General features: G+C 50.0%; 1 protein-coding gene across 3 annotated transcripts in view; it reads right to left on the bottom strand.

Annotated features, from left to right (window-relative positions):
* The window catches only part of SLC24A3 (solute carrier family 24 member 3), a 421,173-nt gene that overhangs the window by 16,469 nt on the left and 387,205 nt on the right, over window positions 1-17,499 (bottom strand). For all 3 annotated transcript variants that reach the window (XM_070472206.1, XM_070472207.1, XM_020878614.2), the window contains 6 exons: window positions 17,154-17,207; window positions 11,262-11,395; window positions 9,128-9,288; window positions 8,111-8,378; window positions 2,899-3,065; window positions 54-168 (listed from right to left, as the gene is read on the bottom strand). In XM_070472206.1, coding sequence (XP_070328307.1) covers window positions 54-168; window positions 2,899-3,065; window positions 8,111-8,378; window positions 9,128-9,288; window positions 11,262-11,395; window positions 17,154-17,207 — 899 coding nt within the window. The remainder of the gene's footprint in view (window positions 1-53; window positions 169-2,898; window positions 3,066-8,110; window positions 8,379-9,127; window positions 9,289-11,261; window positions 11,396-17,153; window positions 17,208-17,499) is intronic.

Here is a 17,499-nt window from a genome sequence, read left to right as displayed (position 1 = left end):
CCAAAGTAGGGAGGCCTGGCTTCCCTTCCCAGCCCTCCCCATGCGGGCCCCACCTTGTCTGGCCACAATGAGGCTGGCCATGCAGTCGGGCACGCTGGTTCCAGCTGCCAGGAAGGTGATCCCCATGATGACGTCAGGAATCCCCAGCGTGTAGCCGATGATCGTGACCTGGGGGCGGGTGGGGGGAAGGGAGGGAGGCAGGAAGAGGCCGTGAGCGGAGGGCCGATGCCAGCCCTGCCTGCCTGTCGACCCTGTCACCAAAGCTGAAGAGTCTGCAACCTGGGCAGTCTCTCTAGGGGCAGCGTCTGCACTCCGTGTCAAAGACAGAGGCCTAGGAATGTCTCAGGGAATAGAGAGGTAGTTACAGAGCCCATGCTTTCCAACCAAAGACTGGCCTTTTACACATGTTCCTTTGGGTGAGGCAGGCAGCCTGAGAGAGCAGAAATAGAGTTGCTGGAAAAAGGCAACAGCGGGACAGTTTTTGAACTCAGGATGTTCCTGGGGACCCAGAATGGATGGCTGCTGTGCTGTGCTAGGAACTCCACTGTCCACGTCTCAGGTCGGCTGCGTGAAGAGACTTTACAAGAGGTGGGAGGGGGTTGAATGACACCACCCAGTCTAGTAAGAAAAGCCGTCAGCTTTCTCCCCTCCCTTCCTGGCAGCTTGGGAACATCATCTCTGCCCACATCACCCTCTGCTCCATGGTGGCTTACCTCTGCCTAGAACTCAGGCACTTTAGTGTAACTTACTTAACTCTCACTAAAACCCAGGGCATAACTACTGGTATTATCTCCATTCTCCAAGCGGCCTTGGGGTATCCTCTGCCCCAGACATCAGGCCCGAGGGCATGGGCAGCACCTCTGTGTACACAAGGGGAGGGGTTAAGTCAACACCAGAGGCAGTGCTTCTATTCTGTAAATGAGCTCATTCTGGCTCCCAGTTTTCAGATGGGCAAACTGGGAGGACAGCAGTGGGTGAGACAGAATGACCAGGGGCAGGTCACGAGTGAGCACGAGTGAGTGAGTGGAAAGAGACCCGTTCTGGGTACCCTGGCCTCAGGAGAGGACAACGTGCAGGAGCTAAACGTTAGGTCATTGTGGGATGCGCCCACCCCTCATGTTCCATAAAATGGCAAGAAACGCAGACGGCATGTGGCCAGTAGCCCACTCCTGCCAGCTTCTCCAGGATCCCTGCATGGGAGTCTAGGCTCACTCCCTCCCCTCCAAAGGTTTGGGGGATGTTATTTAAATCTGCTGGGATGTCTGGCTTGGTGTCTTTCAAGCGGAGGCTGTGTGCCTCATTTCCGCCCAGTGCTGGACTAGATTTACGGTGGCCTCGGGTTCTCTTCCTTCCATGCTCCAGGGAGGGAAGGGAGGCGCAGAAACACAGCAGTTTCTTGTGGCTGCTCTGGAGCCTTTTGTGCAATGGAGCTGCAAGTGTCCTGCTCACCCATGTTTTTCTGTTCTCACCCTCAGCGGGGTCCCTGCACGAACTGGTTTTGCTCCGTGGGGCTCGAGCTGGAAGAGGACCCTGTCCCCACTGTTCCTGTGGTTACCATGGTTACAGCCAAGGCTGGAGTGCTGGGAAGCTATTCTCCAGGTGTCTGTATCAGGTCCCAAGGGTTTCTCCTGGTCTCCCCTTCCTCCCGGCCCTTTCCCAGGGCTTCTCCAAACCTCCCCCAGAGTGGAAGGAGGCAAACAGGAAGACAGTGAGCCTACGATCTGTCAGCTACTTTGCATGTTAGTGGACTTCAGAGAAAAACCACTGGACACCGGGAGGTCAGGGATGCCAATGCTATTCCCCAAAGTTGGCACCCAATGGGAAGGTCAAATAAAAACGGTAATGGACACAGCATGAGGGAGAGACCCCTGCCTATGAGATTTGGATTGAAAATAAAAAAAAAGTCTGTGATGTTGAAGGCAAGGGATAACTATGAGTTAGTTGTGTCAGGTTTACACATTTGTTATTACCTCCAAAATAATCTTTCCAGAACTTTTTTTGGCTCTTGAGTTTAATTCTCCAGCATTTATATTTCATCTCTACCTGATGCTCAAGCACAATTAGATCTACATATGTCATGGTTTTTAATTTCTTCCCAATTCCAATTATAATGAATTAGGGCCACTCCCCAGTTCAACTCGAGCATCATGCATGGGCAGTGAGTACACTCTGGGTTTCCTAGGATGGCTTTAGGGCAGAAATGCTTTTGAGCGAAGGTCCCTCAATCAATGCCAACTCTTGAATCATTGTTTCAGCTTCAGAAGGGACCCTTGAGCATTCACTTGGTTCAGTGACTTCATTTTCTGGTTGAAAAAACTGAGCTGAGATGGGGAGTGACTATGACGGATGGAGTGTCACTTCTCAGGCCTCCCACCTTGCCTCCATGCTGGCTGCCTGTGACCCTGCAGGTCTTCCCACCAGAGCGGGTGGGGTGTATGTCCCCCACTCCACAGATACTTGGCAGATGGAGGGTGGGTGGAAATCTCAAGCCACGGCCCCAGAAGGCCCCCATATTTGCCTTTGCCCTCCTGCATCCCAGTGACCCACTGTGAGAAGACACTCCCCAGGTAGCCACTGGTCCAAAGAAAATGGGCAAACACACAGCAGACACGAACCCCACCTGCTGCCTGAACCAAAGGCAACCACACTGGAGATGAAAGCAGACTGCTTAGCTGGTTCCCAGTAAGACCAGTCACCCACAGTCTCCCTGCCGACACATGAGCAGGAGGATGAGCTCTTCTGATTCTAAGCCACAGAATCTAGGGCTGGTTGTCACACAGTGTAGAGCAGCAATAGCTGGCTGATACGGTGACTGGTCTAAAACCTCTGCCCTGGCTCCCCTCTGGTTGAGAGTGCTTCTCTCTGGAGGGACCCAGCACCCTGGGGTCCTGGACTCACCATCCACACCATCATGTAGGAGAAGGCTGCGATCCACAGCGTGGACGAAGCGAAGGTCACCATAAACCACTTCTCCCAGCGGGGCTTGTTGCAGTTGGGGACGGTGAAGTACAGGACGAAGCTCAGGGGCCAGGTGAACGCCCACTTCACTGTTTCCAGTTTGCCAGCTGGGAAAACAACAAAGGCAAAACAAACAAACAAACAAATCAGGTGCATTTTTTGGCTCCATCCTCAGCATGAGTGTCCCCAGACATTAAGCCTGACCGTGGCTCTCCTTACCGCAAAGGCTCCTTTCCACCAACAACAAGACCAAGAGGAATAGAAAGTGCCCACTTGTTGGCAGGCCTCAAAATGACAGGATGTGTAGCTTCTGAGTAATACAGAGCTGAGGGGGATGGCTTGGCAAATGGAGCCAGGTGGAAAAGGATGCGGAGGATTCTCAGGATACAAACGGGGTGCAGGGAAGAGTGTGGGGTTGGGGTGGAGGCAGAGGAGGGGCGGTAAACACCACCAGCCCCCTCGCAGTCCTCCCCGTGGATAGGCAGCTACATCTTCCCAGAGTCTAAGGGGGTCAGCAGACACACCGCCACCTAGTGGAATTTCTCAACATCGTCCGACAACTTGCGGAAATTTTGATGGATGATGTTAAAGCTCTCCAGGTTGCCAAAGCGTTGCTTACTGTTTACATCCCAAGCTGCTATGGATTTGCAAATTCATAACTGCCTCCTGGCTCTATTGGCCTGCTGCTGTGGATAAGATGACGGATCTGTTAGTGATAACCTGTCCTACCATCTCAGCGGCCTGAGTGCTGAGTGCCAGAGACAATGGTGACTGTTTTACCATGAGTTCTTGTAGCCTCAGATTTGAAAAACCCATCAGCTCTCCTCTGGCCACGACTACCATCCTGCTTAGTGGCTAAACGACAACAACAACAAGCCATCCTGCATTAAGTACTAACTCACCTCTGAAAAGAAGTATCAACCAAGATCTGCAGAAAGGTCTCTGTGCATCCTTTCTGGTCAACTTCCCACCCCCTACCACCATAGAGGAGTTCTTTCTGTTCTCCACCTTCAAATAAATAAAATCGTACAGTATTTTGTTTGTTTGTTTCTACCTTCTTTTATTCAACATAATGCTTTCTGAGTTTCATCCGTGGATCGGTAATTCATTCTTAATTGCTATGTAGTGTTCCAGGCTGTGAATACATTGCAGTGAGACTGCATTCTCTTGTGTCTGGGATTTGGGCTGTTGCCAGTTTTCAGGTATTACAACTAAAGAGGCTGTAAGCTTTTCTGTGTCAATCTTTTTGTGGGCATGTTTTCATTTCCCTCGGGCAAAGACCCAGGAGTAGAAATGCTGAGTCATAGGGTGGGTGTTTTTTTAACTTTATGAGAAACTGCTGAACTGTTTTCTAAAATGACTGTTCCAGTTTGTATTCCCACCAGAGTTGAGGTATTTTTAAAATTACATTGTGAAAAGTGATGACTAAAATGTTTAACACAATTTATCTTATAATTGTATACCAGCATCCAGCACTTATTTTATACATCTTTCACCAGTCTCCAAATATTTTCTTAGAATTGCAGTTAAGTTACATGACATCACTTTTGACCCCTGGTCTCCCTAGATTGCAAGGTGGTCTCTAGCGGGAGAGAGGGGGGGCTTTCTTATCGTCCCCATTCTGTCTGTTCTGTCTGAATTGAGTGCCTCAGTTATTTAAACTCCCTGAGTCTCAGTTTCCTCGTCTGTGGAAGGTCCATGGGGTCACAAAGAGTCAGATACAAGTGAAGTGACTTAGCACTCCCACATGCAGACATACAGACACATACATGATGCATGTGTGCTGTGCTCAGGCACTTCAGTCATGTCTGACTCTTCACCACCCTATGGACTGTAGCCTGCCAGGTTCCTCTGTCTGTGGCATTCTCCAGGCAAGAATACTGGAGTGGGTAAGCCATTCCTTTCTCCAGGGGATCTTCCTGACCCAGGGATCGAACCTGGGTCTCTGGCATTGCAGGAGGATTCCTTACAATCTGAGCCACTGGGTAAGCCCATTATATACTATACAGCATATTAAATATATATAAATATTTGTGTATTAATATGCAACACATCAGGCCTTTTCAGGTGGCTCAGTGGTAAAGAATTTGCCTGCTAATGCAGGAGATGTGGGTTTTGATTTCTGGGTCAAGAAGATCTCCCGAGGAGAAAACGGCAACCCATTCCAGTATTCTTGTCTGGAGAGTCCCATGGACAGAGAAGCCTGGTGGGCTATAGTTCATGGGTATATGAAAAGAGTTGAACATGACTAAGGATGCACACACAGATGCAGCATATTAAATATATACAGTATATAGAAAGCATGTTATATGCATGCATCACATCAATCATACATGTGCACATGCTATATATGTGCACACACACCCATATTCATGTACACACACGTATGCATGCATGTCCTATACTCCTCTATTTGTATGCTCCTACACAATTATGTACTTGTTAATGATACACACTCCAGTCAAGCCTCAGTGGCAGAAACTTGCAAATCCAGGTCCCTGCAGGATTCCCGTGGGAGGGAAACAGAGCCCCACCCAGTGGCCCAAGTGTCTTGGCCTGAGAGGACCCTCGAGTGCCCTCTGCTGGCTCACCGCTGCGAGGAGGCAGCGCTGCCCAGGGGAGGCGTGGCTGGACACTCAGCCCCCAGTCCCGGCCTTGAACGCTGTTTCTCCGCAGCTGGTGCAGCGGAACAGGGGCCCACTCTCGGACAAGCCCATCCTCTCTCCAGGGGCAGAGCCGGGTGCTGGCCTTGCTCCCCGGTGTGGCAGAGGAACCCTGCGGATGGCTGGGGGACCCCAGGCCTCAAGCCCGTGCCACCCAGCAGGGGCCCACGGACCAGCAGCATCGGCATCACCCGGGGCCCCACCTGGATCACCCAAGTCAGAGCCCACCCCAAAGATGCCCACAGGAGAGGGGCTGGCGAGGGGGGACTCGGTATCCCACTGACTGCCTCAGCAGCTCAGGGCCCCGGGGTGAAGCTGAGACCCCCAGGGGTGGCAGGGCCACACAGCGCATCCGTTCTCCCTGTGGGGCTGCGCTTCCAAAGGAAGGAGGGTGCCTGACGTGGGTGCCTGAGCCCACACCTGCAGCCGTGCCTGCTGACGTGTGGGGAGACCCTACGGCCTCCACATGTGCACTGCAATCCTGGGGTGAGGGTGGGGAGCAGGAGTTCAGGATACCCCGAAACTTCACACTTAGGCCTGGAGGTACCGCGTCCAGGGGAGAAGCAGGGAGCTTGTGACCCGAAGGGGCCCTTCTGTCCCCCTGAGTGATGCGGTCTGTATGCTCTCACACCTGTGACTCTGCTGTCTTCCTGGAGGAGTGTGTGTGGGCTCCTGGGCCCTGGGGCCAACACAGCACCCGGCCACTTACAAACTCTTTCATCAGGGACGACGTCAGCCAAGTGGTTATTCTTGGAGCGAGGTTACAGGGCTGATGGTGAGCTCTGCAAACAAGGGCTGGGGAGGGAGTGGAATTCCAGACACGGCCCCCAAGGTCTGTGCCCCAATTTTCAGAGCCTGTGGGGAGGCTGAACCACCACCCCTGACTGCGTTACACTGTGAAGCAGAGCTGACCTCCAGACAGGCAGGTCATCACTGGAGCCCTCGCGAGCGGAAGAGGAGGCTAGAACCACGAGCAGGGTGGGGAGTACCAGACACAACACATGCAGTTCGTTTGAAATAAGATGCCATGGGATGAAGAAGACGGTGGCCGTGGGGTGGGGAGCAGCCCCAGCTGTCAGCCACAAGGAACCAGCAGGAACCACCCTGCCAGGAACCTGAGTGTGCTGGGGCTTCTGGCAAGGACCGCAGCCCTGGCCCCCTCATCACTGCCCCGCGAGCCTCGGAATCCCCAGCCAGGCCGTGCCAGACTTCTGGCCCCCAGAACCTGAGCTAGCCAACGAGTTTAAGCTGCAAGGCTTGTGCTCATTTGTTACAAAGCAACAGGAAATGAACATGAGGCCTTACAAGGGAGGAGTGGGGGACCAGTCATTCCATCCTTAACATGTTTTTGTCCTGGTCGATAGGAAGGTTGCCAAGAAATGTCACCAAAGGTGGCAAAATGGATAAGGAGCCAGGATACATTTTTACTAACAAGTGATGACTCAACTTTGGGTGATTTGGGGTCTGGGAATCTGGGTGGTGTTTTCTAGTTACTTTTGGTCGGCAGTTGACCAGGCTGAAATCTCAGGAACACTTCAGGGACCCCGTTTCCCCCCGAGCTTTACTGGCTGGACACAAAGAGGGGCCCCGAAGGACACCGCATCCGAAAGGAACACTCGACCGTGACACTGCACCCATGTCTCCTTGTTAAACGGCCTTTCAAGTGGATCCAGCACTTCCTCCTCAGAGCTGACAGCCCCCACTACGTTCCAACGTTGCAGGGAGGACACACAGGCTAATTAAGCTTCACATACTTGACAGTGAATATGAACTGGACCAGCAAACACTTTCTTGAAACAGAAACTTCTGGAAGGTCGGGAAGACAGGCAGAATTCTTTGGATTTGGTCCACCCGTTCCACTAATGGTGGGGCTGGAGGGCAAGGCTGCTGGCTCAGCTGAGTCTTTACTGGAGGCAGCAGTCGGCGGACAAGGACACTGCCCTTGTGGCCGGGGTTCGGAGAGCTTACCAGCCTCTGCATGCGCCCTGACCTGTCAAGAAATGGGGAGACCCCTGGGCCAGCCCCTGAGGTGTGATTCGGGAGCTCTCTGCCCGAATCACATGTCTGCATCTCCCATGGTGCCCACCCTGGAGACAGCAGGTCCTGGGACCTGGGCCCCCAAGGGCTGCCTTGTCAGGACAGTGCCCCGACCAACCGTGAAGGGGTGGGTAAAGTTGCGGGAAGACCCTCCCCACAGCACCAAGCTACCTGGCCAGCAGGGTCCCAAGGAACCACTGACAGAGCCTTCCTCCTCCAAAGGCCTGCATTTCAACCAGGCCCGAAGGTCGCCAACTTAGTCATCTTTGGACCCGCTGTGAATCTCACCCACTGTAAAAGTTAACACAATATAAATATTCCTACGGCCATACAGACAGTCCTTGAATTTGGTATCAGAACAGTCACCCGGTCAAACGCATCAAGTCAGTGGCCTCAAAACAGCTCTGGACCCCAGCCCGCCCTGCCCGCCCAGCCCCAGCAGGGGCTCTTACACGGGGGGTCGAAGGGCGTGTATGGCCCTTCCTCATCCTCCTCGTCCTCCTCCTCCTCATCGTTCTCGTTATTCTCGTTGTCCTCATTCTCGTTCTCCGTCTCGTCACCGGCCTCCGCGACGACCTCGTCCCTCCGCGTCCCGCTCATGCCTCTGTCCGGGGCGCTGCTGGGCCCCGTCCCGTTCTCCACCGTGTGCTTAATCGGGATCTTGATGGCCACCTCGGACTCTCCATTGGCATAAGCCCTGCTGTTTATCAGTCTCTGTCTCTGGAGAAGGAAAGGCACGTTCTAACACAGAACGCCCCCAGAGGGGCTGCAGATCCTCTCACTCAGGGCCCCAGCTGTCGGGATTTTCCCAGGCTGCTGACAAGGAGATGCTTCCAGAAGACTCTGCAGACAGGTTCTAAGGGACTCCTTAAAGTAACAACCAACTCTGATAAACTTTCTGGGAAGAAGGATCACTCTTTCAAGATCCTCTGGAACTTACAAATCCCTTTAGAGGGGAGTCCCCATGTCTCAAATGGGCACTGCTTTTCTAGCCTTTGCACTGTCTTGTTAATGCTCCTCGCCAGACGGTAGCAATTCCCTGGATATGTGAGAAAGCCATAAAATGTATCCGATTAGGATCAACAAGGCTGCCATTTCAGAGAAAGGCATCCCTGGGAAAATTTGGATCAGAGACTCTGCAGTACCCTAAACTAAAGGAACCTTGACTTAACAACTACTTTCCTGCAAGTTCACATCCGGGGGCTTTATTCCGATGGAAGATAATGAGAAGGTAGGCAGAAGGGACAGAAGAGTCTTTCTACACAGCTGGGAGCTGGGCTACATCTCTGGACACGTGGCGGGAAGAGCAAGGACCAGGATGCATAGCTGAGCAAGAATGTTGGGGAACAGCTGAGGGACATTACTGTGTAAAACACTGAGGCAGGTGCTTTTACCTGCAGACTAGGGAACGTCCTCCCTGCCCAGTTCCCCACCCCGGCTGTGGCAGATGGACTTGTTTTCTCAGATACCTCATTGATTAACATGCGACTGGCCATGGAGAGTCGGGTCTTGGGGGGGAAGTGGCTGGTGATCATGATTCGAAGACCAGCCTCAGAGAAAGAAAGCTGGTGTGGGTAGGCCGACAGCAGCTCGTCTACCATGATCACTGATGCTTTGCGGTGGAAATTGGCTAGGAAAATTAAAAACATAAAACAAAGATAGCGTTGAGGCTAGGAGTGGGAAAGAGATAGTCATTCATCTTCCTTCCCTTCCTTATCTTTCTTGCTCCCTCCCTTTCTCCTTTCTTCCCCCCTCTTCTTTCCATCCACCCATCTGCCAACCCACTGACCCTCCCACCCATTGACTCATCCATCCATCCACCCACCCATCCAGCTGTCTCAAAGGGTTGTGATTAAAATTTGAAGAAGATTCAAAATCCACTTTCCATGGGCTCATCGATACTTCCTTTGAAATGACTTGAAACAGTTTGAGTCCTTCTCTGACAATAATAAAAATAAGTGATAACATAAGAGAATTTTCCTTTCTCCTCAAAGGATTCTTTTCCTGCCACTACTATCTGGGGCATAGGAAAGACCCCCAATTGTCTTTAGTAACCCTTTATGCCCTTTAAAAATGTCAAGAGTGTTCATAGTGGGCTGTTAAAAGCTGCAGGTTTGATGCTAGTCCAAGCAGAGGACATGGCGGGGATGCAGGGCTGACAGGGGGTGGGGCGGGGGGCAGGGAGCCGGCCAGCTTATAGAGGCTCAAGTCCAGAGGGTGCTTAGGACAAATCTTGTGAAATGATCTGCTAGCAGGCCTGAAGAATACTTCCTCCACGGCCCAAGCTCTTCTGCGCGGATGTTGCAATGTGAGGACACAGCTCACGGGTCACAGCCTCACTCCTGTTCTCCAGGCCACTAAACCGTGAAATGATCTCTGGAGACACTGACTAATAGTAGGTGGCTCTCTTTGGTTCTCTAAGAGTATTCCTTTTATTGTTATAAACTACCCTGCAGAGAAGAAACGAAATGAAATCTTTATGTGGGATAGCGCTGAATACTCAAAAGTCTTTCATTTAAAAACATGGGTATAATTAGTGAGAAATTAGTATAGTATAATTAGTGAGAAAACGACATCAAATAATTGATTTTCAAATTCTAATAATTACCCACAGATTTCAAACTGAGATATGTACTTGGAAATAACCTATAGATTTTTCATTTTCTTTTTTTCCTTCCCTGAAAAGGAAGGAAATGGGACTGAGAAGAAATAAACCCACACATTTCAATAGGAAAGTTAAAAAAAAAGTTAAATGAAAAGGGAAACACATTCTAGGCAAAAGTAAATGATAATTTTCTATGTTCCTCTAAGAAAGAATATTATCAGAGAGCATTGTATTATTTCTCTTTGAATAGGAACTGCTTACTAAGCATCTACTGAATATCAGAATTTGGGGGAATGATTGAGTGACTAACACTTTCACACTTTCAGGGCTTCCCTGGTGTCTCAGACAGTAAAGAATCTGCCTGCAATGTAGGAGACCCAGGTTCGATCTCTGGGTCAAGAAGATCCCCTGGAGGAGGGCATGGCAACCCACTCCAGTATCCTTGCCCAGAGAATTCCATGGACAGAGGAGCCTGGCAGGCTACAGTCCATGGGGTCACACAGAGTCGGACATGACTGAGTGACTAACACTTTCATTTTCTTTTCTATGTCATTTTGCAGCTGGGAAACTGAGGTAATATAGCCTGAAAGTGAATTCAGATATAAATATACACTAATAACAACTATCATTAATGGAGTATTTTACATACTTTATCTCCTTGTTACAAAAATTATCCTCATTTTACAGAAGAGAAAAATTGAGGCTCAGAGAGGTTAAGTAACTTGCTCCAAGGTCACATGGCCAGAATGAGAGACAGTCAGCGCCTTGACACCCCTGGTGTCTCCTTTACCATCTTGTTTCTCTGTTATCACCCCCAGCACGTTTGGTCCAAGAACTTCCACCAGCTTCCAGAGGCTGCCCATCACCAGGATCAGCCTGTTCCCGGATGAAGCCAATGGGAGGGAGTCGGGGGCCGGGGCGCTCCCTGAGGCAGGCACGCCCTGTGGGGCCAGTGGTACCCGTCGCAGCCCCGCAGTGGGGCACGGCCCCAGGGTTACCTCTCTTGAGTAGCACCACGGTTGCGTCGCAGTTGCCGCTGTCGTCCATTTCGGCGTTGTTGGCTAAGCCATTGACCATGTTTCCGGCCCCCTTGGTCCTCCTCTCGAAGCACTGGTGTATGCAGGCGTTGTATCTGGACACGGCCAGGAGCAGAAAGAGCCCATCAGCACTGCCGCCCCTCCCTCCTGGGCTCCTGGCTCCCCAAAGCTCCCCCAGTCTGGACACGGGTGCAGGATCTGGTGCCTCAGGTTAATATGGTTACTGTTTTATCATCCTGTTTTCCCCAGGATATTCAGCCCATTTCCCCAACTTGAGGATATATGGTAAGTGAAAATAAAACCAACATCAGACAGATAAATAGGGACACACTGCTTTCTCTGCAGTCTTTCATGTCAGTGGGGGAGCTCTGGGATTGAGTTCCCTTACTCATGATCTATGTATGGATGTGAGAGTTGGTCCATAAAGAAAGCTGAGCACTGAAGAATTGATGCTTTTGAACTGTGGTGTTGGAGAAGACTTTTGAGAGTCCCTTGGACAGCAAGGAGATCCAACCAGTCCATTCTAAAGGAAATCAGTCCTGAATATTCATTGGAAGGACTGATGCTGAAGCTGAAGCTCCAATACTTTGACCACCTGATGTGAAGAGCCGACTCATTGGAAAAGACCCTGATGCTGGAAAAGATTGAAGGTGGGAAGAGAAGGGAATGACAGAGAATGAGATGGTTGGATGGCATCACCGACTCAATGGACGTGAGTTTGAGCAAGCTCTGGGAGATAGTGATGGACAGGAAAGCCTGGCGTCCTGCAGTCTATGGGGTGACAGAGTCAGACACGACTGAGCTACTGAACAACAACTCGTGGTCTATGCATGGAAGGGCTGTGATGAGGCTCAGATGGATGAGTAAAGACTCCCTCCTCTGGGCCATGTCCCCAGGGCGTTTGCTGTCAGGGCCATGCTGGGTGGAGGAAGGTCAAGGTGTCACATCCGCCTGTGCCGCTAGCATCACAGTCCATGTGCCCAGGTGGGCTAACTGTCGAGGTCTCTGTCTGCCTTTGGTTTCCTGAGGTCACAAGCTGGGATCCAGGGAAAGTCTGTCACTGTTGTGCCATAATTCTAGGTCTGTGGGGCTCTTGGCTTTATGACAAAATCCTGGGCTATGTTTCTTCAGAGCCATTGAGGGAAAGAATCAAAACACTGTGCGGAGTTTCTCCCATGTGTGTTGGAAGGAAGGCAGCTTAGTCAAGTTCCTGGGATGCTCTGGCAGGTACTACTGTCCTGGTCCCTTTATCACTGGTATTAGAAGACTCCCATGGAGGAATCCTAGGAAACTCAGGGGCAAAGACAGCCACCGGGCAGAGTCTCCAGGGCACTGTGGCCCCTGCTGCTTTTTTCACTAAGAGACTTAAAGGTCTTGATGGTTCACTGACCATGGGACAACCCACTGAGGGGTCCCACCAGCTTGGTCTCTGGCCTTCCACAGAATGGCACCCAAGCATTAGACTCTAAATCCTGCTCACATGCCACTCAAGCTGTGTTCCCCCTCCTCTTCTTCATCCCTTTTCCTGCTACAGACATGAGGCCCCTTGGGGGCCCCTTCCCACTGCATCCTGTGTCTGTTCGTAGTGCAGCTCTGGGTGGTGGGCCTGCCATGGGGATACAGGTGGGGGATCCTCTAAGGCTGGGCCCCTTCCTGTTCACCCTGGGAACTTATAGTGCTTCCTACAGGCCTGAGGGAGAAGAGAAAGCTAGTCTGGAGGGATGGTGGCAGCCGTGGAAAGGGCAGTGGGCAGGCCCACTCCCAGGGTTTATAATCTCAGGGCTTGCAAGGAATAGAATGAGAACATGACTATTCTGCAACGTGATGAAATGATGGAGCCAGATACTGAGGATCGGCAGCTGCCAAGATAAAGGGAGATCCAGGTGTCTGTTGGTGCGACTCTCCACCACTCTGGACACAGTCCAACCTGAATGATATCAACGGCTGACACGGGGGCAACACAGGGGCTGGAGGAACAGGTCACACAATCCCACAGATGTAATCAACAACATCCATACTGTGGGAAACTCTGCAGAGCCATCAATCAGATTTCATTCAAGAATAAATTGCAAGGAAAAAAAAAAGAGGGGGAATTTATAAACTCAAAGAAATCTAAAATATGGAGCAACCAATAGTGATGAGTGGAATTCATTTGAATTCTGCTTTTTAAACTATTCGTGACATTTATGAGGGAACTGAAAAAATATTTATGAGGCCGTTGAGAATTTGAACATTGGATACTGAATCATATTAAAGAATTAGCATTCATTTTAGGTATGATCATGATAGTGTGGCTGGGTTAAAAATGAGTCCTTTTAGAGGTTCGTACTGACGTTTGGGTAGATGAATTGGTATGATGTCCCGGGCTTCACGGGGCTTCCCAGGTGGTGCTAGTGATAAAGAACCCTCCTACCAATACAAGAGACATAAGAGACGTGGGTTCAATCCATGGGTCAGGAAGGTCCCCTGGAGGAGGGCTGGCAATCCACTCTAGTACTCCTGCCTGGAGAACTCATGGACAGGGGAGCCTGGCGGGACACAGTGCAGAGGGTCACGAAGAGTTGGACACGACTGAAGAGACTGAGCAGGCAAGAACTGGGGTTTCAGGTCATGTGGAGGGAGTGACACAGCTGCCAGTGTGGGGGGAGGATGCGAGTCAATAGTGGGGGGACTCATGGGGAGCACATGGGGTGCATCATGCTATTCTGCTGACTGCTCTGCAGGTCAGCATTCTTCACGGCAAGGTCTCCTCACCCTCTGTACCCCCTCCTGGAGGAGCTCCAGGGAGAGGCACTGTTTCTGTCATCTTGACTTAGAATCCACTTTCCCCCAAGAAATACCGACTCTCCAGGGGATTTGCTTTAAAAGTTCACAACTGTGTGTTGTGTACTTATTTGGATTTGGATAATAGGATACTACTACTATGTATTGCATCATTATGAGCACTTTCTTGGAACTGGAGATCAGTTAATTAAGTTAACTATTCTATCACATCCCATCCTTATAAACAGCCTTTCAGGTAGGAAGCATCATTCCTTCTGTTCCTTGAAGCAAAAACTGAGATTCAAAATGCTGGAACCACCTGGCTCAGTTCTGCAGCCAGGGCTGCAAAGGAAGCACCTGATCTTAACGACAAGCCCACACTGCCTCATCTGGGGACCAAATCCCAGCGAAATGACCCGGAAGGGCAGAAATCAATCCTCACCAAGGTCAGGTATGCTTCAGGCTCCCTTAAGGCTTCCACCTATTGGGCCAAACCAGAACTGCTTTTTGACCTTCAGACAGAATGTTTAAAAGTCATTTTAAAGCCATCTATCCAGGAAGCAGCTGACAATTCTAATATAGGCTGTTTTTAACGGCTGCTGCTGTTTTATATTTTTAATTGAATGTTTTAAATTTTGTGCTTGCACCCTAAAGCTACTTTACTGTGAAGCATGCAATTTTATAAATCAGATTTTATAAAACCCAATGATTAAAGCCTCTGATTACTGAGGGGGATGGCAAAAGAGCAGAGATTTCAATTTAGAACTTGGGACCAGAATTTATGCAGAAAATTTCACGAGCGCAGTAGCTGCCGTTCCCCACTTTATTTGTATCCTGCTGGTCTGAACAGCTGGGAAGCTGGTAATGCTGACACATCAGCAGAAACACACCTCATTAGCTTTCACGTTGGACTTGGCTTGGGGTAGGGAAATTGTTCAGTATGTTCTTTTCATGTCCACATGCCCTGCCTACAACTCACAGATGTTACGATGGCTCAGGAGAGGGGTGTGGTGGTTATGGAATGCATGCTGGCAAAATTCTTCAATCTTCCTTCTTTTTAGATAAAAAGAACTTTCTGAAGGCCTCCTTATTCTGTACAGCCTTTAGTGAATTCAGTATGGGATGTGCTTTCATCTAAATTCAGATTTTAAAACACAAGATCCATGTTGGTCTTATAGCAAACACTCAGTCAGTTCTCCTGGAATAATTAATGAATTCACCTTTCCAAAAGGGGAGATGAGAGCTCTTGACTCACTGGGGTCTCAAAGCATCAAATGTTAAAAAAAAAAAAACCAAACACTTGAAATAAAAAATGCTGAAAGAAGACGTGTATTATTCAGGCTTCCTGACGGTGGCATGGATTCCCTGATAGTTTTGCTCTTTGAGAGAAAGAGAAATAAATCGGCTGCTCCTGCATTCAAAGGCATTTCCTTGGAGTCTAGAAACTATGGAAAGCCTTTGGGCCAACTCAGTTTTCTTATGGGAGCTGATGTACTGGGATGTGTGACTTGTAGGAAAAGCACCTGATTTTGTCATCTTACTGTGATGTCAATTACCATCACGGCAATTCCACATCAGGATAACTTTGGGTGAAGTTCTAGTCTAGAAATAGTCTCGTTCAGTCACAAGATCCAGATGCTGGGTCCATGCTGACCATGGACAGCTCCTGAGGTGAAAACTGGGCATCATATTGGGTGCAATGGTGTCAAATGGCTCACAGCCTACCCCAGCCATTGGTCAAGCCAGCTCCTGCCTTCACTATTCCTGTGACATTGGCCAATGGCCACACTGATTTCTCCCCACAGGGTTCTCAGCCACCAGAATTAATTTTTGTTAGGCCTCAACAGCAAAGAAAACTTGATGTGTCAGTGGCAGACTGCTACTGGATGCATCCACAGCAGCGATTTCTGGCAGCAGTCAGACGAAAGGACCTTTTGCCAACAAAGGTCCATCCAGTCAAAGTTATGTTTTTCCCAGTAGTCATGTATGATGTGAGAGTTGGACTATAAAGAAAGCTTAGTACCAAATAATTGATGCTTTTGAATTGTGGTGTTGGAGAAAACTCTTGAGAGTCCCTTGGACTGCAAGGAGATCCAACCAGTCAATCCTAAAGGAAATCAGTCCTGAATATTCATTGGAAGGACTATGCTGAAGCTGAAACTCCAATACTCTGGCCACCCAATTCGAAGAACTGACTCACTAGAAAAGACCCTGATGCTGGGAAAGATTGAAGGCGGGAGGAGAAGGGGACGACAGAGGATGAGATGGTTGGATGGTATCACTGACTCGACGGACATGAGTTTGAGCAAACTCCGGGAGTTGGTGATGGACAGGGAAGCCTGGTGCGCTGCAGTCCATGGGGTCGCAAAGAGTTGGACATGACTGAGTGACTGAACTGAACTGGCAGTGGTCTGCTGTCCTCCCTCTAGAGGAGGCGGTTACTCCTGCAGTCACATGGGCTGGGGGAGAGCATGGGCTAATTCGAAGCAAATGCAACTGCTCCCATGGGGGCAGGTGGCTGCAGCGCAGAGTATCTCTGCACTGTTTACAAGCTCCTCATCTCAGCAGTCCTTGTCAAAAAAGATGACCCAGCAGGTTTCTGACCACGGTGCTTACATCAGCAACATAACTCCTGATACAGGTGGCAATCTGTGCAGACTCCATGGGGAAAAAAGAATGCATGATCTGGCAGTCTAAAACATGTCCACAGGTAATTGACTCTCCTCTCTTGGAAAGGCAAGGAGTGAAGACCACAGCGACTCTTTTCTAACAAATAGAACACGGCAGAAGGGATGGTGTGTGACTTGTGAGGCTGGATCATAGAAGGTGTTGCTGGGTCCTTCCTGCCCTCTCTTGAATCACCTGCTCTGTGGGAAGCCAGCTCCTGGATATGGGGACACCGGAATGGTCCTAAGGAGAAGCCTATATGGTAAGTTTTGCCACTTTTCTTATTATGAAAGAGAACAGCCAAAAACTAGGCTGCCAGGTCCTGAAGAGGGGCAAGGGCAACGTCTCTCTGTCCACATCACCACATAACGCTGAGTGCAGGAAAGAGTCTGGGGAGAGAAACTGAGCAGGGATCTTACTTACTTCATGATGACAATGTAGATGAGATACATCAACACGAGGACCAAAGACTCCCACCTGTGGACAATCCAAGAATGGTTAGTTAACGAAGCCACCAAGGCACATGTGCCACACCCCCGACTCCCTTACACGCTCGTGTGATGCGAACAACAACTAAACCTGCCAAACACAGTAAGGAGGAGGTAGCCATGAGAATAACACACACACAGTCCCTGATCTATACACAAGTCCTAGGCAGCACCCAGCTTTGGAGGATCTCTTCCTTCCTCCACTCAAAAGGGGAATGCTTCCTCTTCTCTTATTTGCTCACTCCAAAGAGTGCTTTGAACACAGCAATAGGACTCTGTGT

This window comes from Odocoileus virginianus, chromosome 9 (genome assembly GCF_023699985.2).
Source record: "Odocoileus virginianus isolate 20LAN1187 ecotype Illinois chromosome 9, Ovbor_1.2, whole genome shotgun sequence".
Classification (NCBI taxonomy): domain Eukaryota; kingdom Metazoa; phylum Chordata; class Mammalia; order Artiodactyla; family Cervidae; genus Odocoileus; species Odocoileus virginianus.
This window is presented reverse-complemented; position numbering and strand designations above follow the sequence as displayed.